Source organism: Indicator indicator, chromosome 4 (assembly GCF_027791375.1).
Source record: "Indicator indicator isolate 239-I01 chromosome 4, UM_Iind_1.1, whole genome shotgun sequence".
Lineage (NCBI taxonomy): Eukaryota > Metazoa > Chordata > Aves > Piciformes > Indicatoridae > Indicator > Indicator indicator.
Window position 1 is genome coordinate 22459399 of NC_072013.1, and position 23372 is coordinate 22482770.

General features: G+C 35.8%; 1 protein-coding gene across 2 annotated transcripts in view; it reads left to right on the top strand.

The window, feature by feature from the left end:
* The window catches only part of EML1 (EMAP like 1), a 103344-nt gene that overhangs the window by 51402 nt on the left and 28570 nt on the right, over nucleotides 1-23372 (top strand). The window contains exons 3-8 of one of the 2 annotated variants that reach the window (XM_054400558.1): nucleotides 4401-4533; nucleotides 10036-10086; nucleotides 13289-13423; nucleotides 18024-18052; nucleotides 19473-19499; nucleotides 22754-22883. In XM_054400558.1, the coding sequence (XP_054256533.1) occupies nucleotides 4401-4533; nucleotides 10036-10086; nucleotides 13289-13423; nucleotides 18024-18052; nucleotides 19473-19499; nucleotides 22754-22883 (505 nt within the window). The remainder of the gene's footprint in view (nucleotides 1-4400; nucleotides 4534-10035; nucleotides 10087-13288; nucleotides 13424-18023; nucleotides 18053-19472; nucleotides 19500-22753; nucleotides 22884-23372) is intronic. The other variant, XM_054400559.1, reaches the window with a different exon arrangement.

A 23372-nucleotide genomic window follows, 5' to 3' on the forward strand; every position in this document is an offset into this window, starting at 1 on the left:
AAGAGTGGCAAACTAGATGTGGAAAGTAAGCTGACTTTACAGGTTCTCTGTTGTCTAAATTAAGGAATTGTTTCTTTTTGGGGTCTTGATATGTACTAATATAAATAATTTAAAACTTCATTAACATCTTTTTGCTTATATACACATGCTTTTGCAGCAGATACTTCTAGGCATTGATTTAACAGAATAGATAGGTAACCACTTAATGGATTTACTGAACTGAGATGTTGTGTTTGTGTTACAATGTTTTGTATCCGGACATAAGGAAGGGCGAAAGGGCCAGAATTACAGAGCCACGGTAGTTGAGGGTATATTGTGCTAGCTGTTGGACAGAATAAGCTCTTAATATCTGTGAGCTTGTTTTCCTGTTATTCTCCTTATTTGTTTTAGCCTGTTTGCAAAAAAAAAAAAAAAAAAAGAAACCATCAGATAAGTTAAATGCTACTAAAGAGAGCCTCCACTGTGATAAAATGTTCCACCAAATCTGGTTGTACAAGGAATTAAGAGGCTTTATGTTGCCTGTAAAATAGATATCATCTGATGCATGGGGGAAATAAAGTCTAGTAATTACTACTGAGTTGTAACCAAATCAGTTCTTCTTGCCTGCTGGCTTTCCTTAGCAAAATACAGACCAGATTGTCATGAATTCTGTGAATGGAGTTGAACTCTAAATTAGGAGATGCTTTCTTGGTTGTGGCAGATTGTTAAAGCCATAGATCAATATACGGTAAAGAAAAGCTGCTGTAAGCCTATCCCTCTGCCTTCTATGGCTTTTTGTTTGTCTTTGGCTCTTTTGTTTGTTTGTGGATTTTATTTGTTTGTGGGGTTTTTGTTTTGTTTGCTTGTTTGCCTGTAAATGCATATATTAAATGGACACTTCTTGATGTATGTGTGAAACGACAGTGTAAGAAGTTTTACTGTGATAATGCAAATGGTGGACTAGAAATGCCAATTAGTCTTCCCTTACAAATTACTGAAATGCAGCCTGATAATTGCCATCTAAGTCCATCTGATTTCTGGAGATAATTGCTACTGTAACAATTTATGCAAAGAACTTTAGTTTTACTATATAGCAGTTGTGTCATTAGTGTATGGTCAGCCTTATTGAACATACTCTATAATGTGAAACAGAATCTGAAATACCCTAGTCATTTGTTTCTTCCAGCTGTTTTGTCAAATGTAATACATTTCATATGATGGCCTTTTTTGCCTATAGTAGAGACTATGATGGCCTTTTTTGCTTATAGTAGACACTACTACTTTATAATGATTTGTATTCAATTACTTAGTGTAAGACTAAGTTGGATTTGCTTAGGCATGGGTGAAACTGGAGTGGTGACATCTCGTGGTTTACCACTTGGGCTGCACGGATTCTGTCTGCTTTGTTTCTTTTTGTAATTGAATGACTAATTCCACATTTAGAATTGTCAAAAGTGGAATTTGGTCTCACAAGGTGTCACAAAAATCTTGTCTGTGCAAACTGAGGTTTGAAGTGTATTATATACTGAGTCTTTAATTTGATCTAAAGATGAAGTAGATGTGTGATGTAGTGTGTGTCAGGGGGAGGTTTGTGCTTTTGGAAAAAGAAGATCCCCTACATGCTGTTTGAAGTCTGGAACAAGAAGCTTCATGGGACAGGAGAATACATTTTTCTTAAACCTTAAACTGATTTAAAGATTTTGATTTCAGGCTTTCAAATCTATAATGGAAAAAGCTTGAGCTTGTTTTCAGTTTTTGTGTGTGTTCTTAGTCCAGAATTGAGCTAGGCAGCTGAAAAGCAGCATACATCATGGAAAGTGAGCTTTTTATCTTACCCATTTGTAGAGCTCGCTCACTGATTGGGGTTTGGTTTGGGTTTTTTGGAGTGTTTTGGTTTTGTTTCTTGTTTCCCCCCCCCCCCCCCTTCCTTATTTAATTCAGGTACTGGTGGAGTTCAGTATGGCTTCCTGTCTTTGTTTTACTTGTGTTTGTTGTTCTTGCCTTTTGCAATTATTGGTTTGTTTATAAATTTAACAGCCCTATTAATTCGTAGATCAGAGTATGATTAAAAAAGCTGCTGCTGAGGCTGATAAACATGTCAGTCCTGCTACCACAGGTAAGATTTTGAAGCAGAACTTCTAACAAAGCAATAATACCAATGCGTTTGAATTACTGACTTCTAACAGCAAATGACATGTTTGGGGTTGTTTGGCTGCTATGCCAGTTACCACTGGTGTGAACTAGCTGTTGTAAATTAAATAGCACCAGAGTAAACAGTGGTTTAATTGAATAATATAGAGTTTTAATGTGTGTGGTGTTGCTTTGTATACTAACCTACCATAGGGCTAGATCTTTAAAACCCTGGTTTCAGAAATGTGGATTCTGGGTTGGTGGTGGATTTGCAGTGAAACCTCAGTTAAAGGTTGCAGAGTTTACTTCAGGCTGCTGCTAGTTTCAGTTTCATAAGGTTAATAAACAGACTCCAGTTAGTTTACTCCAGCTACTTTTTAATAGGCATTTTAAAATATAACTATAAAAGAGGAAAATAGTTGAATAATTTGTTTATTTAACTTTAATTATTGCTCTAATTTGTGATCTTAAAGCCTCATTAAAGTTTTATGAGCCACAGAAATTTTGTCAGGAAACAAGTCCACAAATGCTCAGCTGTGTAGCTATCTGTGATTCTGTGGTATGCAACAGAATCAGTTTTGTACATGCAGATTAATTACATCATTGCAGCAATTAGTCAGGAAAGAAGCATCCAGCACAAAACTGTAGAAATAATTTAATTTGGAAGAATGAACACTGTGGAATTAAATAGGTTCATGATATACGAATCCCTTAAAAAAAAAGAAAAAATTAAAAATGAGGCATGGGAAGCCCAAGTACAGTAAAATTTAGATGTTTTGTATAAGACACCATTAGCCTGTTAAAATAAGTCGTGAAGGGCAGGGCTGGAAGGCACGATGAATACATTTAAGTCTTGTTTAGGCTTTTGTTAAAGCTTGCCGTAAAATCAAAGAGATTTTGCTCCCCCCTAAACTTAGTAGGGATGATAGATCTCACCCTATCAATTTTCTGTGATTATAGGCTCTCAGATCCTCAGTGAGCCTGGAGAGTTGATGTAGCTTCATGTCATCCTTCAGTGTTCTAAGCCAAATAAGCTGCACTCCTTCAGTATTTCCTTATAGGTTGCTTTATAAATTTCTATTCTCTGAATAAATGATGAATACGTGATAAATACATGTATATTCTAACAGAGTTTCAAGACAAACTTTGTCTTGCATTCCCAAGTAGGTTGTACTTACTGACTTAATTTTCTCAAGGCTTAAGTAGGCTTTCAGGTCTGCCTTCTTTTGTTCAGCATATGAAAACGTCAGGTGAAGGAGTTGCTTTCCCTCAGCATTACAGTTATGTGTTAACGTAGCCTAGGTCTGTATACAATTGTTAATGTTTCCATTTAGCTTTTTACATTATTTATCCTCAGCAGTCTTTTTTTGGAGAGTAGTTCCTAAGTATTCTCTCTGACAGCCTCTCCAAATTCAGTGAAACTTTATCTTAGGCTTCTTAGGTGACCTGTGACTCCTTCTTCTCTCAGGTGTTATTTTCTGAGCCCAGAGACTTTGCAAAGCTGGCTTGTGATACAAAGTTCTGTCAAGTTTCAAGTTACTTAAGCTTTCGTCCCTTCTCTAGTGAGAGCACTAGTCATGTTTGTGTCTGAGGCCATGGTCCACTCTAGTTTTCAAATACTCATAGCTTGCAGTTTAATCACTGTTTGATTTTGCAACTGATTTCTAATGTACTTGAATGGGACTTTTCTGTTATTCTAATATTAGTTACAGGTATGACATGGATATCGTTTTTTGAGCTGAATGTTTGATCACAACAACATAGGTAACGTCAGGGTAAAATTCCTTTCTGTCAAACATAAACCCACATTACTTGAAAGAAGACCTTTTGGGGGATAGTCATTTCTTAATAGATATTTTGCTTCTGGAAAACCTGCAAGAACGTTGAGGGATGAGGAGCAGGAGTTTCTGGGATGGCACCTTGCCTTCCTTTTCAGCACTCCTCTAATGGCTATCCAGATAGGCAAGAGACTGATGCTTTTTTAAGAGAGCAGGATTGGTTTTGGTGGCAACAACTACCTTTGCATTTGCCAGTAAGTTCCTTGAGTGGTGGCAGAGTTTTGCAGATGAGAGATGTCATAGAATTTTGTGCTTAAGATATATGCAAATTATTAACAATAATATGAAGTTAATAATAATAACAATTCCTTCTTGTTAAAACCCTGATCTGTGGTGAATTTGACAATAGTGAAACTTGGCTACATGGATACTTCTAATTATTCTAATGTTATTTGCTGGAGAAAGGAGAAAAGGAAATTAAAACAATGACTTGAGTTTATGCTTGTTTTACAGCAAGACCGCTGGTGCAAACCCTGCCTTTAAGGACTACTGTTAATAACGGAACTGTGTTACCAAAGAAACCAAGTAGCTCTTTACCTTCCCCATCAGGAACCAGAAAGGAAACTGTATCACCAGCAGCAAAAAGGTATGCATCTTATCAGAAACCTTACAATTGTGAAGCTGAAAACATGGGGTATCTCCTCTTTTAAGCTGCTAGATACGTAGTTTTGCTTACTTGCAAAGCAACAGTGTAAATATTTAGTTTGGAATGAAAAGGAGAGATGGATTTCATTCTAAGAGGCTTTAAGCTCATTTGTTCTAATTAGAATTAAGGCTTTTACCATGAGTATTGGAAGTATGCACAATGCTTGTTCCACTGATTTGTGTTACTTTCTTGCCACTACAGTCTAGCATACACAAGCTGTGTTGCACAACATGACATAGAAAGTAGTGAAAGGATTCTTTTTGTAGCTAGTAGAGAATAGTCTGTGGAGAAACTGCTGTTACTACCTGTCAATATGTTACCTTTGGTGATTTTTCTCCACTAAAAATTATAGAAAATGCATGTGCAATGTTAGAAGCATCTCAGGGAGGTGAATAATTCTATGCCTAGCACATATTTATGCAAATGAAAACATCCATCTTTAGGTATCTTACCATTAGCATATATTTAACTCCTTTTAAGAATTACTGCTCTTTCTCAATTTGCTTTGTGTGTGTGTAGTTGGTTTTAAGTGGGCTACGTCTTTGATACATCTAGGTTATAAGGAATGAAACTGATTGGTGCAGCAAGTTCAGATTACATGTGACAGTTATTCTGGTGCTAATCTGCTGTATGGTTTGCCTGTAAAAGATAATAGTGTGGTGGCTGTGGTGGTTTTTTTGTCATTGTTTTATGTTTTGTTTTGTTTTGTTTTTCTTCTCCTTAGGTTTCTTTTGTTGTGTGTCATCCTTAATTTTTTTATAGTGATGATGCTGTTAACCCTGAGGAGAGCAGGTTGTGGAGATAAGAGCATTAACCCGCTAAGATCTGAGGTCTCTTTTGTAAAGAGAATTTTTCTTAAAGGGGAGATGGTGTCTGAGGATATGCCACCCTTTGTACTGTGTTGAAGGGCACTGATTTTCCAAGAAAATCTAGGTTTTATTATTGTAGAAAAGAGAGAAGCTGTGCTGTGCACAATTAACAATGGAAAATACAAAGTTTGTTTATGTTGCACAAATAAACTCCTATGAGGTCCTATGAACTGGGGCTTGCAGCAGCTCTAGGTTTTAGCCTGAATCAGCCCTTAAGATGAAGAAGGAAAATACTGTATAAACTGTTCCACTATGAGAATTATATTATTGGAATTTACAAAATGGGTGAAAGAACTTGCGTCTTAATCCAGAAAATATGAAAGGGAGTACACTTTTGTACGTGGTGAATTTAAAAAGATCTGTTCTTACAAATCATTTTATTATAATAGTTTTCTTAATTTCATATTCACTAAAAGTTTTGAGTGCTAATTATAAAACACATCAAACAGCACAGGCCTTGACAGGATTCACTTGTGCACAGAGTATGTGATTCTGGAGTCTCTACACTCCATCTCTAAAGCTGAGTGTAGGACTTTCTGCTGAAGGATGAGATAAATGAAATGCAGGTCAAGAACTCGCTCTCTCTGAGTTCTTTGGGTAATTCAGGTAGTCCATCAGGTATTACCTGCAGCCTGTAGGCATTAGCTCAAGATCCCTGTGGATCAGTGACATCCCTGTAGCCCTTCCACCTGACCTGTCTGTGGTCTGGATACCTGGAGTGCCAGTGGGATAGTTTGTAAGGAGTGTCTTTAGGGAGCATTTTTTTGCTGTCTTGGTTCTTCCACCGGATAAGGATTTAATATTTTTTTTATTACACTTTACCAATTCTCTTTGCTGAAGAGGCTAGACTGAAGATGCTTTAAATATGCAATCTGAAAATGTATCTTCAGGTTTGGAAAAGAAAAAATACACATGGGCAGTTTTTCTGAGATAGAGGGGCACTTAACTAAGAGAGCAAGGTTATTCCATGTCGTGAAAAAAAACCTCCAGTTATTAATCCAAGTGCTATGGAATAGCTATTCTTTTCAAATGCTCTAAAATATACTTCAAGAGAAAGAGTGGAATGGTAAGGACATGATCAACGAAGTAGTGTACAAAACTTTTTTTTGATAAATTATTCTCTACTCTTATCACTTGATTTCATGTTTTTATAATAAATTGTGCTCCAAATATTTAGTATTAGAAGGTGATGCATTAAGTGTTCTAAATAGCTTTCTTGCCAATAGTCAAGTAAATTAATTCATTAGGCAGTCATAAAGATGAATTCGTTCACATTTTGTATTTATACTGGACGCTTTTGCCTTCAGAAACCATATATGTGTGTGCATAAAGCAGTACTGGAAATACATCAGCAAGATTGAAGAGCTTTTTTTTTTTTTTTAAGGGGTAGGACTTGTTTGTTTGTGTTAGAAGCTTCACTCAGGGTTGAACAATTTATAGATGGTATGCAATTGTAAATTGTAAATTTTTAGTTCTGATTTCTTCTAAGCTGTCATGTTTCTGTAGTTTCATTTAAACTGATTCCAAAACTACTCCTGCTTTGGTATTCTTTTAGTCCAAAAGATGGTAGCAGCTTTAATTAGTATTAAGTGTTTACAGATGTTTTAAAACTTATTTTCTGCTCTGATATTTTTAACCATTTTCCTATACAACACAGGTGTAGCATCGAAAAAATGGGTTTGTTTTCAAAATATGGAAAAAGTAAAATTTGAAAGGGGAAAGAAATGTTTAAAAAAAAGAAAGACCTTGGAATTTTTATTTCTGAGTCATCTTCTAAACCTTTGGTCTGCTGTTAGTAATTGCAAATATCTGCTGAAAGTAGAAAATATCATCTTCAATTTTTTTTAATCTGTTAATGTATTTACAAGAAAGGCAAACATCTGGGTAAATGGAGGTCTTCCCAAATGTTTTGCTGAACAGCATTTTGAAAAGGGGATTGCAAACAAATAGCTTCTGATTCCCCCATTCTCTGATACTTTCACCATTTAGATAAGGAAGTGTATGATGCTCAATTGAAATGACATCAGTCTGTCCCTTGAAAGAGAGTGTCATGCATATTTATATAAATACATGCAAATAATCTCTGTGGGGACCAAGTGTGCATCCACACATTCCACTGCTTAGAAAGAGCTCTGCTGGCTGTCGTGTCTGCAGACACAATCCCGTTTCATACAATAGCTGTATTTAAATGTGCTGGTTAACTCATTTGAACCCACAGGTTGGAATATGGCTTATCTGCCTTGCTGGATTACCAAGGAGATGCAGTTCAGAGTTCACTACTTTTTCTGATTTCCCATTTAATATTTGAAATGGAAATTACTTTTTCTGTCAGGAATATAAAATTGGAGGTAATATAAAAGGCTTGAGGCTGAAAGGGTGGAAGCAGCAGGCTTTTATTTGAGTTCTGCCACATATTCTCTCAATGACCTTATGCAAATCATTTAACCTCTATGCATATTGGTTTTCCATATGTAAAACATGTATCACTGCGTATCAGTAGGTTGTTATAGGGCCTGATGTGATAATTAGATCCAGATCTTGCAAAGTGTTGGGTAACCTCAACTGACTCTGACTTCAATTAGAATTGAGGGCACCGAACTCCCCTTTAGCATTCAGATCTCGTATAGTCAATACCCAATTATCCAAGTTAAGGAAGGAGTGAAATAACTTGAATAGAACAAAAGCACGAATCCAAAACATACATTGATTTGGATTGTAGAAGTATATGGTTGAAGTACAATGCAAGATAGAAAGCCTGGTGGTGCTGACACCAAAAATTCTGGTCTGGCAACAGGCACTGCCACAATTAGGTGATGGGGTGCCTGTGGACTGGTGATGGGGTACCTTGCAGCTGCCACCTGCAAGACAGCTAATACAGGGCTGAAGTGATTTTGCCATGGCCTGGATAATCACCTGGCACAGATAATGAAGAATTGCCCGCCTTCGTAAAGTGTTTCCAAGTCACTTCCACAAAAAGCCTTTACCCAGAGGCTTTAATACTAACTTCAATACATTTCCTAGTTTCATACTGTAGATGTGTATAAGGTATTTTGAGTACCAGCTTTTCTGTATACTGACATGTTTATTCTGAAATTTGGGCTTAGAATAATTATTAGAAATTTTCATTCAGAATAAGGTAAGTTTAGTATATTGTGAGCAGAACCTTCCCCCTTCATTTGTTCTTTTGCATGTAATGTGGCTTGAAGTTTGCTGCTTAACACTAAATTTCTCTTTGGAATTTGGCCAGCACACTGTTGTAATGTTTTGTGTTCCTTATTAAAATCTAAGGTTTGTGATTCATCCAGGATAGCTTTGTTTCTGAGAGCTGAGGGGGAAAAAGGGAAAAAAAGATAAGGGAGGCAAATGCAGACAGTACCTCTCCCAGTAGGGATGCTGCTGCAGGCTGCAGGCTAGCACATACTTTGCCTTTCAAAAGGAGACAATCAGTCATTCTTTCTCCCCCAGCAGATTGCAAAGTATTACAATGGTGCAAAACTCTAACAATGGAGATGAAAAAGAAGAAGCTGGAACAAAGAAAACATAAAGGGCTTTGTTTGTTGGGAGAATAAAATACTTTAATATGATAAATTCCTGTTCTTGTAAACTCTAAACACATGGCCCCTGGGAAATTGTTCAGTCTCCTGGAATTAATGTTCTGCATTCTGTTCTGGGGGCAGCGATAGTTTGTAACTGGCACATGCAAAAACTCAGTATCAAACCTTCAATTAAGTCTTCTGTTTAACACTTGACACTCAAAGAAAATGTGTTAAAATAAACAGAATATAAATTAAAAACCAAATCCCCCTCCACTGAGAGTGGAGTAGTAAAACTATAGTGCTATTTTGCTGTATCTCTAACAATTTAAGTTATTAGTGCATTTTGCTCAAAGGCATAATGAAATTAAAGTCATATGTTATTCTTGAATTTATTCTAATTGATTTAAATGAGGGTCAGAAAGAGTGCTAGACAAGTTTCAAAATGTTACTAGTGTCTTCAGTTACTGTCTTAGGAGTATTGTGCACCATTTAAAAATTTATTAAAAAGCTTTTATATTTAAGAAAAAGGAGGAAAAAAAGGTAATGAAGTATATATGAATATTTTTAATTTTGGCTACATTTGTTCACCACAGTTCAGTAATGCAACCACCTGAAACATTCATGGTACGCAGTGTTACATGTATGTATACGTGAGGATTTATTTTCTTGTCTTTACTGTTGCTTCTTTAATAGTCTTTGTCTTCTAGCTGGATCATCTGTCATGTTTCTTCACAAAGCCTCTTTGATTTTCTTTCTTATTTTTTTTGAGTCGCTTTACCAATGGTCAGTGTATTGGAGCATTGCTGAGATTTTGTCATTCAAAGATACATTGCTGTTCTTAAATGTATGGTTTGAAATGATCAAACATCTGAGTTAATAAGCACTGTGTTGTTTAATCTTGCACGTGACTTCACACCTTGAAAGCATGCAATTATGTCTTTTAATGTAAGCTTACTTTAAATGTCTTGTTTCCATATTTTATTGTCGCATTCACTTTTTATTCTGCTTTGTTTATGCACCTCTCAATCTGGATTAAGCAGGTCTGTGAATCTTCTCAATGCATGCAAACTGAAAAAGCCTGCTCTAAGGTGAGGGATCCTTAATAGCTTTGTAGTGTTGAAGCTCTGTCATTTTCCCTTTCTGCCTTGGTTCAACACACAGAAAGTATCTGTTTTAGTACAAGCACGGGCATGGTAGAACTGTAATTGTTATGCCCATTTTAAACAATTTCAGAAATATGTGTTTAAAAGTTTCTCATGCAGAATTTAGATAATAATAATTTCAGTTATGGTATTTGCATTACCTCATGCTAACATAGTTTTTATTATAGCGACGTTTCATTAGACCACATTGCTGTCTTAAGTTAAAAACTGTGTTACCAAATGTTATCTTTCTAAATAATTGAAAATGCTCCTTTTATATCACTAATGTGGAAGCCAGATTCAGGAATCCAGTTATACTCTTACAAACCAGTAAGTTAAATTAATATTTTCTGTATTTTGAATTCCTCCTGAGATGACAGTGTAGCTACTGCAGGCGTGGATATAATCACTGATATTTAACACTATAGTTTCCAAAATGTGTATATGCCAAAACTGAGCTAATATAATGAGGTCATAATCCTCTTTTCCAACCACCTGCTAATACTTCTCACTGGGTCTTTGTTGATGTTGTTGGAAATTTAAAGTAAAATTTGTCAGAAGATAGCAATGCTAATTAATTTAAGCAGTAATGGACCTAAGCCAAAAGAGTTTAAAAGGAATTTATTCTTGTGGCAAAAGTACTTTTTATACTGATAGGAGAATTCATTATTCAGAAAGAAGATAGCATTACACTTTTAAGCTTTAGTCCCACCCGTTCATTTTTTATCCACCATTTCATCTTCCCAATGTTGATAGCTATAAAAATAACACCCCAAGCAACATTAGAATTAGTTTTAAATGGCTTCTGTAACTTATATTTTTTCCTAACATTAGTATAGTTTGGTAATTTCCTTAATTTAATTTCAGTGCAGGCTGATAATGCTGCTTCTTTTCCGTAACCAGGAAAAGGTGCCAAAATAAAGGTTTGATCCTGCAAAATCATACAAAGAGGATTGTTTTGCAAGTACTGTATATAAAGTAGTGGAAGGGATCATGCTAATTGAGCTATCTTATTTGTAGTATCAAGGCTTTATTTTTTAACTGGAACAGTATTAAATTGCATGTTATAAGATACAGGGAGAACAGTTAAATATTAACAGTATATAATTTAATTTGCTAAAGAAGGTTTTTCCCTGCATTTGTCATTGATGTGACTTGGATAATGTTAGGCTAGTACAGGAGACACTTGTTCCTGAAATTAAGACAAAAATTAAATTCTTTTTACTGCCTTTTCCCTCCTTTATGAAAGTATTTTGTTCTGTGCCTCTGTGTAACTTTGCACTCTGCTTGCTCTCTTACATAGCTCTCCACAGAAACAGTGTTTTTAAAGTTTTATCTTAATAATTTAAATTGTGCTGGTTTTAATACAAACAGTACAGCATTAAACACCTGTCCTACCACTGCATGTTCCAAAAAGTCTTTTGTCAAGCTGCCAAAGATGCATCTTAACATGCCTATGCTTTACTGAGCTTTACTTGGATAGGTTTCCTTCCTTTCAGAAGGGCAGTGGCTTTACAGAAAGACTCCAGTTCATTTCTGTAACCGAGCCTCAGCTGATGTGTTGAAACATTACTCTCCTCACTAGTAAAAAGACATGAGGCAGTAGGTGTGTGTATATATATATGGATTTTTTTTCTTAAGTGTTTCAATGAAAGTGTACAGTCAATAAGCTGATAGTTTTTGACCAGAGAGGTCTGTCTCATTTCCTTTGGTTTTGAAGAACCAATGCCTCTCTTTCTTACTCCATGCACAAAGCAGGAGAGAGACTGAGGAGCTGGCTGGGTAGGGGAAGTTGTTAAGGGCTGATGGGGAGGTTTGGAATAGTCCTCAAGGATGCTTGAGATGAGCCTTATGGTAAGGAGAACATCTCTGCAGGTGTGTGGAGGTCAAGGGAGCACACGCTGGGGATAGTAAAAGAAGTGACTAGGATGAGGCTGAGCCTCAAAAGAGCAAGGACGAAAAGAATGGAAGCCTTCACAAAGGAAGGGAACTTGTGGGTAAGATTTGGGTAGAAAGGTGTGAGCTTGAAAGGAATCATTGATGTCCATGTCTTCCAGGGTGAGAGAGCTGCCAAAGGCAGCCATTTAGTTATAGGTAAATGGGACATGTGTTAGGCCCTTTGGAGGGGAGAAAACAGTGCAGGACTGGGGTGTGAGGGAAACAGAACCTGACACCAAGTCCTGTCTTGTGGGTGATTCCTGCCTCAGTCTGGGTGACACTGCCTACAACTCAGGGCACGCAGCAAAGGGAAAACCATCACCCAGCTCACAACCCCACCGTTAGCTGCTCCTCCTCCTGCTATGAAGCACTGCTTTTGGGAGAAGTGCTTTGGACTAATGAATAACAATATAAGTTGTCTCCTTTTAGTTGCAGACTCTGAGTGGGCCTCTCAACTTACTAAGTGATACTGCTTGTTTTTTGGCTCACGTTTTCTCATTAGAGAGAGCTGGATATCTAAGGGGTGCCATAAAATCATACAAGAGCTCTCTGGTAGCTATCTTGGCAGGAAGGATGCTGAAAGAATGAGACAGTAAGGCAAGTTTTAAGCCTTTGAGAAAGGCCTTGTCAGGAGTTGTGGGGAGTGTAATCTGTTCATACATGTAAGTAGGAGCAATTTTGACAAGCTAATGAAAAAATGCAGACTATCTCACCATTAATTGCGCTTTGGGGTATGTTAAACATAACTGTAAACCCCAGAATAACTGATACTGAATGAAGGCACAAAGTTAGATTGCTGTTACTTAAATATTGACATATTTTTGGCATTCTCTATAGTCTGGCTGGAGGTATCAGATAATATGCTTTCTCTTTAAATCTTTCACTTATTTAAGAGAATCCAAAAGTCCAGAAGTGTAGAGTGATAAAGATTTGAAATGTGACCTAGAAAATAGATACTGCAACTACTCTGTGATACTGATTTAGCCCATCTTCTACTTTATGATGATGGAAAAAGTTTATTTTTCTCTGTTGCACTAGGTACTCAATAAAACTCTTATGTAGGCTCTTTAAGAGGTCAAATTATGATGGAAGACAAAGTTGTAGTTATTTTTAGGGTCAGCATTCTGGTTGATGCACTTCTCAGAAATACTTGTTGTAGAGATACATGCTTTTACACCTGCCACTGTAAAACTTGCTCTTTTTTTATTAGCACCATTAAGAGAACCAGTTCAGCTGAGCGTGTGTCCCCAGGTGGCCGAAGGGAAAGCTATGGAGATTCCAAAGGGAGTCGCAACCGTACTGGATCCACCAGCAGTTCATCTAGTGGTAAAAAGAATAGTGAAAGGTAATGTTTTCTAAATATCTATCTCTTTTGTCTGCCTACTGTCCTAATATTCAAATTAGTTTCTTTAGTGAAGCTACTTTCTGTAGTTTAGCAAATATTGGGAGCTTTTTTAAAAAAACAAAGCTTCGACAGTTACACAAAAATATGTTAAAACATTTCAAATAAACAGATTTTCAAATTCAGATTAAATTTATTTGCTTTGTTTCCAGTCCATGAACTATGTGAAACCTTCGGTTGCCCAGAAAAGTTTGTAGTTACTGAACATGAAATTTCCATTATCTTAGTGGTTTCCCTTGGACTTCAAGTTCCTGACATGTACTTCTTCAGGTTCCTGGTTGTGGTACACTGACCCCAGCTAGCAGATAAGTGCCACACAGCCACTCACTGCCTCTTCCTTGGTGAGACAGAAGAAGTAAATAGGAAAAATAAAAGTGAGGAAACTCACAGACTGAAGTAAAGGAAGTTTAATAAGTGAAGGAAAGAGAAAGGAAAAAAAAACCAAACCCACAATCAAGAAAAGGTATGGAAAGCAATCACTCATCACTCATTCCAGCCAGTCTCTGAGTAATGACTGGCTTAATGTGAGAGACAAAATAAAGAGAAATGGAGGGAGAAGCTTACAGGCAAGTACTATGCAAAGAAGTGGAATAAAGTCATGCCTGTCTCTGTATCTTTGATGATGCTTCTCTGTGCTGTTGACAGTCCAAAGAAGGGAGAATGTGATGTCCAAGGGTTTCAGACTTAGGATGACCTTGAGCAATAGCCAATGCATTGACATTTGTCAGCATTGTCAGTATTGGCCAACTCGTTCTTTCCTGTATTTCTTACATTTTAGTCTTGTCTGTTTCACCTGACTGGTCCTATTCTAGTTTCATATGGTGTTGGTGGTACAGTTTCACTGTCTCACAGATGATATGACTATAGAAACACAACGGTAATGAAGATCACATAATAACCTAATTTATTTGCTCTGTCATTGGGCTGCTTATAAAATTCCTGAAAGACTGAAATAAAATTGAAAAAAAAAATTACTGTAGCAATTAACTCTGTGTAATCCATAAATACTGCTTTTGAAAGGAAACCCAGTCTTTTATTGAATTACTCAGAAGCCATTTAACAAAATTGTTACTAAACATCACATACCCTTCTAGCATAGAGAATGTATACCCTGGTACGTCTGACAGAATGGCTGAAGCAGCAAACCCAAGTGAGCATGAAAGCTTTGAAAAGTAAAACTAAGCAAAAAATTAACAACCCATAAAGGGACTGCAAAGAAAATAAAAGCTTGCTGTAGCTTAAACTGTAAAATATTGCAATAGTGCATAATTTCATGCAGCTATGTTGCCTAAATTAAGTCATTTACAAGGAGCTGCTGTTTTCTGTATTGATCTCTTGAAAATGATGGATTTTTTCCTAAGGCTTTTTATTTAGCATGTATGTATAACTTCTTACTCTATTGCACATGTCAAATTATAGCAATGGCCTTTATGTTGAGACCTCATTGATTACAAAAAGTCATGATAAAACAAATTTCTTAGGGAAACGTCATAAAGTTTCTATAATTGGATGGATAGACTTTTTTCAGGAATATGAACATATTTTACCTCCCAATGGTGCATATCATTACTTTTTCAATTTATTGCAGTTGTATACTGTGATTTTTTTGAAAAAAGCTTTAACAAACATATGATGATCCTGCAGTGTCCTTTCTCTGTATACAAAAAAATTCCATTAGGTCAAGTCCCTCAAAGGTAAATTCTGTGTATGTTGTGCAGTACACCTTTCTTAATCTAAATACAGTAGTTTTCAAAATCTGTTTTTTGAAGATATACATGAGTTCCAGCTACCTGCAAAAGGTGATAATTATCTGAAATTAGTTGCATGTTAAAACTACTAAAGCAATAAGGTAAGAATATTAATTAGGTTGTTCATGACTTCTAACAGCTGCATAAAGGTACATCCTGTTGTAGAGAGCTACATGTGAAAAATGGATTCCAAAATACCTGAGAGATAAAAACATTCCATCATAATTAATGGTTATCAGCTCCAAAGCTGATCATTGTACTTGAGATACACTTAGTTTTTTCATACCATTCTAAGAGAAACCCAGTGGTTATGTGCCTCTGCAGTTATTAGGCCACAAAGGGCTCAGCAACAGCATTGATCAGGAATTACATGCTTGGACTCAGGGAGGAGGTCCAGCACATAAGTGCTGGTTAGCTCCTAAGGAACTAACAGAGTATTCCTTAGATTGTCTTAGCTGGCGATAGTGCTGGTGAGGCCACTATGAGAACAATCATTGTATGATTGGAGAATTTTCTCTAATTCTGTTACTTGCAGCCTGAGGATGTTCAGCCCCACAGCTCTCACCTTCTTGAAGAATGTCCTTATCCTGTGGAAGAGGCTGGCTAAAGACTTGCCTCATGCTTTCTGTTGAAGCTGGGCCACTATGCAAAATATAAAGAAAAATTTGTGGGACTGGAAGGAAAATGAGCATGATTATGTACACTGAGGGCTAAAGCTGTCCTCCTAAAGCTAACTAAACATGTGAAAGTGTGAGGAAGAGGGTGTTACTTAACTACTCAGTCTTATTCTTTTATCATTGATCCTTACGGGTCCCTTCCAACTTGAAGTATTCTATGATTCTGTGTCTGTGTACAAAGCCTAGAACTGAATGCATGTCAGGAATCTAAAAGGGCAATTGTGAAATTACTGTTTTTCAAAGTGTATAGAGTTGTAGACTGTTATGCAAAAACACTGCTATGGAAAGGATTTTTAAGGAGCTTTACACATAAGGAGATGACCATAATCTCCTGTGCTACTCTGGGATGTCCTAACTCCCTGTGGCTATGAGTCAAGGGTAAGCCTTCCTAAGGATTAGTTAAGTAGGAAGTGACTCAAATTCGTGAAGAAGAAAGAGCAGTCAGAGCTCTGAGCTCTTGTGTGGTTAGGGCTTGTATAATTAGAAAGCACACATGATTTGCTTTATTACTGTCATGAATCAGCCTTTCACATTAGCTTGATTAGCTTGAATAAGTCAGCATGGTCTGTTCTGAGCTAGACTCTTTTGTCTCTAATGTGGCACCATTTCTGAGTAGTGCTCCATCCAATAAAGATTTTATTTGCTAAAAATATCTTCATTCATAAAAGAAAATATTAATCTTAGTGTTAACAATGCCAACACTTCATGCTATTTATATAGATTGGCTGTGTGTGCTAGCTTGAAACATGAATTTTTATTCAAAGCTGATATTATGAAGAGCTGCTAAACCAATGGTTAGGATCAGTAGATTTTTTTTTTGTTGGTTTCATCATTAAGTAGATGTAATATTCTTAATATAACTGTCAAATCTTGACAAAAGAAAAAATACCATGACACTATTTGCTACAACATCTATTGTAGAGAGAAGCTTTTTGCTTAGAAAAAAAAAAGTGTGCAAAAATGCAGCCTAGTTTTGTTTCTTTTTTGGTTTCTCCTTACCTGCCCACTGCAGTCTAGCAAAGGAGATGACATTGCAGCTTTAGGGATACTTCATGCTTCAGCATTTTTCCATCAGAATGTCAGGGCTTTCAATCCTTTTTGGGTCACCCTAAGAAACATACAACAGTAATTTCTTATTTCAAAAGTTTTACAGGATAGAAGCATAATGGAATTGGGAGGAAAAAATAACTCCATAGTATAGCTTTGTGTCACTTTCCTATTTCATCAAAGCAACACCCTCAAGTCTGATTATACCGGGGCAAAGGACAAAAAAAACCCCAAATGACTAGCATTTCTTGATAAATACTGTTTCTTTCTGGCCAGGGAAGTACTATCCAGAGACCTGCTCAGCTTTAGTGCCTCTTTCTTCTCCACATGCTTCATGTATTTTCTCCTCAAGTTTTGCTAAATATTTTCTCAAGACAAAAAGAAAAAATGATTCAAAATTGTTTTTCAGGCAGCAGTGCAGTGAGAAAGAGAAGATATTGTAATCTCAATGGACATGTACTTTATTGGGTTTACCAGTCACAAAGAAACAATCGGGCAATTCTATATCTTATGATATGGAAAAAGCAGGCTTCAAACTTTGGTTTGATCCTTAAATCCAGAGAGGTAAAGCCATGAAGTAAGCAAACACCCACACATGCAGGGTTACAGTAGCCCACCCTGCTTCACATATGCAGAGAGATATTGTAGTAAAGAATATGTTCCTAGCTTTTAATTATAGTTGTAGACTCCTTTAGAGTAACAGATCTCACTGACAGGAAATAAAAACTGATTCAGCTACTCATGAGCAGTTTCCATGTCCTCCTATAGCTGGAATAACTTTGCAAAAGAAAATTTGGTAGCTAGTAGAAGAAAATCTATAGTTTTGAGAAGGTAAAGAGAATTGAGTGTAAAGGTTTTAATATCTGCCTTTAAAGAGCCACAATGTATACTGATTTTAACTGTGTCTGTCTGGAGATTTACCTTGTGAGTAATGGAATTGGAAAAGTATTTTTATTTACATGAAGGAAAACATCTTTTATATTGTATCCTTAATTTTGTATTTATAACTTTATATGTGCCAACTGTATGTGTGTGCTTTTTAAAACAGAAATGTCTTCATTATTTTCACAGCAAACCCAAGGAACCAATGTTCAGTGCAGGTAGGAAATATTAAGAATTTTAGATTTGTAACCAAATAACTGACAACAGAATAGATTTTTTTTTTCCTAATGTGGATGTCAAGAAACTGGTATTGGGAATTTAAACATGATACAGGCTGCTGCTGACGTTTCTTTTAAAAAAACTGATTAGTTTGCTTCAGTTTTTATTGAAGCAATGGCTTAACTTTACAGTTAAGATTCTTTGTAAGAAAACAAAGAAGAAAGAGGCCATGTCTTCTTACCCCAAAGATGTCTTTGTTTTCAAAGCAGTATCAAGCTTTTGTTAATTGCAGCGTATGCCAAGCTCCAACTATGATGTTGTCATGTTAATTTAGGCATAAAAGGGAGCCCTGAACTACTGTTGAAGACTGTTAAAGAATCTGTCCCAATGCCTTTTATAATAAAATTTGTCAAATTACAAATAAAAAAGGCATTTTGTTACTACAATTTTGGAATTCTATTTTAAATTTGAAAATCACTTAATTTTTTTCCTACTTATGTATTATCCCTGCAAAAAAAAAAAAAAATCTGAAAGTGAAATAGTAGAGTCTGTCTTTGATAGACAGTTAGAAAACTTGAATAATCTCAATGAAGATACCAATCTGTATATATACATATGTATATATAACTATTTTTTTTAATTCTGAAGAAACAAGGGCAGCTAAAATAAAAGCTTTCTTTTAACAAAATAAGGAAGGAAAAAAGCCTGTTCATGTATCAGATGTATCGTATTGCTTTTGTGTATAGTTCCATGCCAGTAATCATACATTAGGCTGAAAAAGTAGAAACACTTCTATTTACTCTGCTGATTGATCAGCATCCAACAAAGCTCTTAAGCTATGCTTCAAGTTTAGTGTAACCAATTTTGAACTTAATAATATGTAAAACTAAGTCAGCACTTAAGTCTCTTGGGACAATACAGTCAAGGTTCAGTTTTCATTAAAGGGACATGAACTTCTGATTCACAGAGAACACACTTTTCTTGCATAACATTTCTCTTTAGTATATTGAATAGTATTTATTCTGACAATTTCCCCGTAGATAAAGCTCAGTAAATAAACAGGTGTGACACTATTTTTACCCTTCTCACCTGGACAAAATTCCTACTGAAGTTTATGATTTTTTTTCTAAGAAAGTTATGCTATCTAGTTTACATACTTTAATCACATGGTTGCATAATGGAGCTTAAGCTTGTATTTTAATGATAGAAAAACTAAACAGAGCCCCTAGCTGGAGGAAAAGGATTTAGACTGTAATTACACAACATATGGTATGGAGTATGGCTCAGTGTTTTGTCAAGGGCCAAGTTAGCCTCCAGCAGAATATGAACGGACAGCCTGTAGAGCAGGTATTTAGTGAGTTTATTGTATTCAAACACATCTTTATCCAGCCCTTCTGTCTCTGTCTCTGTAATCACAAGGGAAACGCCGTGTGACACACTGCAAAGGTAGGCTTCACTTCCAAAACCTCATAGCTCTCGAAGCAAAATGGTACCAGTGGGGTAAAAGCTTGATGTATAAACAGCTGTTTTCTGACTTGTGCACATTTTGCAATATTAAAACTTCACAAGTTCATTTGAATGAAACAAAAGTATACCATCTATTATATAATGTGCTGAATTATAACCCTCAGGTGCACTTTGGTAATAACAATGGGTTATAATTTAGATTCCTGTGGACTTTTTTAGAAGAATTTGAATTAGAAAATATATGTTGAGAGAGCTATATGGCAACACATTGATGTTCACTGTGTTTGAAATGGTGTTCTGCACTTTTGCTAAAATTCATGTAGAATTTGCCCCTTGATTGGCTGTTTCGCTGTTAGCCTAACATGATTATAGAAGCCTTGCGTTTCCCCTTGCTTTTTCTTACTGAGTAGATTGTAGATTTTTCTGAATGTTCAGTAAAGAGATCTAAGCCTCCAACTAATTTCTCAACGCTTTTTGCTCCATGTTATAAAGCAGTTACATTTGGTAAACATACCATATTGTTTTCTACAGCTTTAGCTAAATAGTAGTGTAAATATGCACATTTTTGATGCATGTTTATATCTGTGATATAATCACAGACTTTGTCTTGCTTTTTAGAAATAGCTAAGTTCTAACAGCTTTTCCACTAATCAGTGTCTTTCAGCTTCGCAACAAATCTAAAAATCTCACAAAGAATGTTTGTTCTCAAGTCAAAGTCTTTTAGAGAGTCTCTAACTCCATGTATTCTTGTTACAATTTTATGAGTGCAATCAGTAGTGGTCTCCTTTGCAGATCCTACTAGCATTCACATGCCTTCTTATTTCAGTTCAGTAGCTATTAATTTTTGCAGTTATTTTCTACAACAATTTCAAATTTACAGATGTAGAAGATACATTTGTCTTAAAGTTTCACCATTGGTCTGTCTTTGTAGTTTGATCAATGTCTGTCCTTACATCTATATCTTTGCATTTAGAACTCTGCTGTCTTAAAAATTAGTAGTGAAAAATGCAAGGAAAGGGATGTAGATTAGTTACGTAGGTAATGTGTTTGGCTTGCTAACAAAACTCAGTACAGATGCAACTAATATCACCAAAAGTTAGAAATAAAACCACAGTATGAATTTCTGTGCCTGACTCAGTCATCCTCAGTTCCTTTTTATAGTTCATAGAGGCATTCTAAAGGCTAGTTTATATATTTGGTATGGTTCACAATGCATAGTTTACTTGGTATAATTTACTGTGCTTGCTTTTGGACAATTGCCTTAACACATTATTAATTTGTCCAGAAGTACCCATTCCTTCACATTTACTCTAAAAAGGAATTTTGAGTGACTAGGTACTTCCACTGTAGATGGCTAAACACCACACATCTATGTGGATTTTGTGTGTCCCTTAAGTTTCAGGTGAGAAAAGCAGTTCATTAAATTAAGCTTTCGTTCATTCTCAGCCTTTATAATCTCAGTCAAGTGTAGTCACTGCTGAAAATCTAATGGCTTCCAGTGCACCAGTATCAGTAGCATTGGCATGTGTTGCAAGCTCATTAAATAGATGCTGCATGCGTGTACAAATAGTGCTGCAATGCTCTGCTATTTAATGCTCTATCCTCTATCATTTATTTTCCAATACAGATCTGTTGGAGAAGATTTTCATTTTTTATATAGACTTATATAGAATTCTAGCATTTTTACTGTCATCTTAAGCTCCAACTATCTGTCACCATTATTTCACCATTATTACTGCTCCGTTTTAGCATTCATTTTTCTGTTGTTTTCACTGTATGTATGAATTCTGTAAATGAAGCTAGAGAGCCCTTGCTGTAACTTTACTGTGACAGATCAGGTAGATCTTTTTTCTGAATCAATTGGTCTAAAGGAAAAATACACATATTTTTAGGTAATACAGCGTAGCTATGATGTTTATTTGTTCAACCAATATTTTTTGTTAATTTAGTGAGGATTTGTAGTGTGTGCATATTTCCAATTAAAATAAAGCCTTAGTTTTCAAATTAAAAAAAAATAAGTTTAGTTGTAATGATACTTAACAATTCATATCATAATTTTAACAGTCCTAAATTGTATAATTTATTTTTTTTATTTACATGATTTTGTTACTTCTGCCCTTCCATTTCCTCTGTGCCCACGATTATTCTGTCTAGTAACTCTACAGATGTCACTGACTCCAAAACTGCTTGATTCGCATGAGAACAAGGCTGAACTCCTTGATCTGCCGATGAAGCAGCAAGAGCCAGCACGTTCTGGATCTGGACAAACTTCATCAGAAGTTCACAGGAAACCCACTTTGGCCTTGCCAGTTCCCAAAAGTCCTAGTCAGACCTTCATGGCATTTCCCAGATCTCCTAGTTTTATAAGCCCCATGAAGTCCCCAAGTCAGTACTTCCAGATCTGTTATTAATCCCTCCTTCTCTCCCCCAAAAATTTCTTACCAGTTGATCAGATTAATTTTAGTGTTTTCTTCTAGAAATGTTTACTTCTGTCAGCCAGTTCAGTTTTTGTAGCTTCTTTCCTGTTTGTCATATTCCTTTCTTTTAATGTGCTGTCAATGTTGTCATTCCTTTTTCAATGTTTAGTAATTCTTAAAGCACATCTTTTCTGCATGTACATCAGCATGGTTGCTTTTACTAATTGCTTCTGTTCCTTATTTCGAATGTATCTCTAACACTGTATCAAGTGTAAAGCATGTCTTTACACTGAGATGCAAAGAATGCAACTGAGTGTTGGAAAATACTTTAGATGCTGATGCTCAACTGTAAATATTGATTTAAAAATAAAAGTAATTTTAAGTGGCATTTCTGCGTTAATTGTAATCTTTGATGTTTCCCCCTTTATTTTAAAAAATATTTTTTAAAATGTAATATTGTAGTATTTTTCACCAAAAAAAAAAAAAAAAAGGAAAAAAGTTTTGGTCTCAATACTTCCAGTTTTGTAGTTCTCCATGACATTGTTTAATTCTAATTCTGCTGCTCAAAATATTTAGAGGAAAAAGGGACTTTGTATGTTTAGAAAAAAAATTCCACTTAGTGATTATTATTTAGGAAAAAATCCCAACAAACAAACTGAAAAACATGTTTAATTCCTGAGTTTGAGATGGCATGTCATTCGGTAATTGTAATGCACCAAATTGTTAAGTGGGAAGGGATGGAGGAGCACTGGAGTTCTTCACTGATGGTTTTTTTTTTGGTTTTGTGTAACATTCAACATTTCTGGCCTTTTGTAGAGGAAGGATACGTTAAAATGTTTCTTCGTGGACGTCCTGTTACCATGTACATGCCCAAAGAGCAAGTGGAATCTTATAATTTGGAAGCAAAAGTAGAGCTACCAGCCAAGAGACTTAAACTGGAATGGGTGTATCCTTTCTGTGCTAGAGAACTGCTGGAGATCAATAATTTCTTATTGATTTGTTTTAAATATTTTTTTGATCTAAAGTACATAAAAATTAAGATCATAGGGTTAATTTTGTTAAAGTGACATTCCATTAGAAATAGGTATTAATTTCTGGAGGCTGCTCTTCTGCACCATGTGAAGTACTGGGTAGCAGCTTAAAGATTTTGCTTAAATGTTGCTTGAAGGTTCAGTCTGAAACTTGCTCATTAGCTAAAGATTAAACTAGGCATATTGTAAGAATGTAGTGAGCTGTGATTATTAATTATAGAGTGCATAAAACAAGCTCAGATTTTTCTGCTGGTCCCCGGCAATAATTTAAAATAATTTAAACTGCTTTTGAAAATGTGCACCATTGTCTTTTATAGGATGCTATCATCAACTTCAGTGCTTGAATAAATCCTGAACTGAACAGTGCTTTGGAATGGATAGGTGTTTAGTAATAAAATTCATAA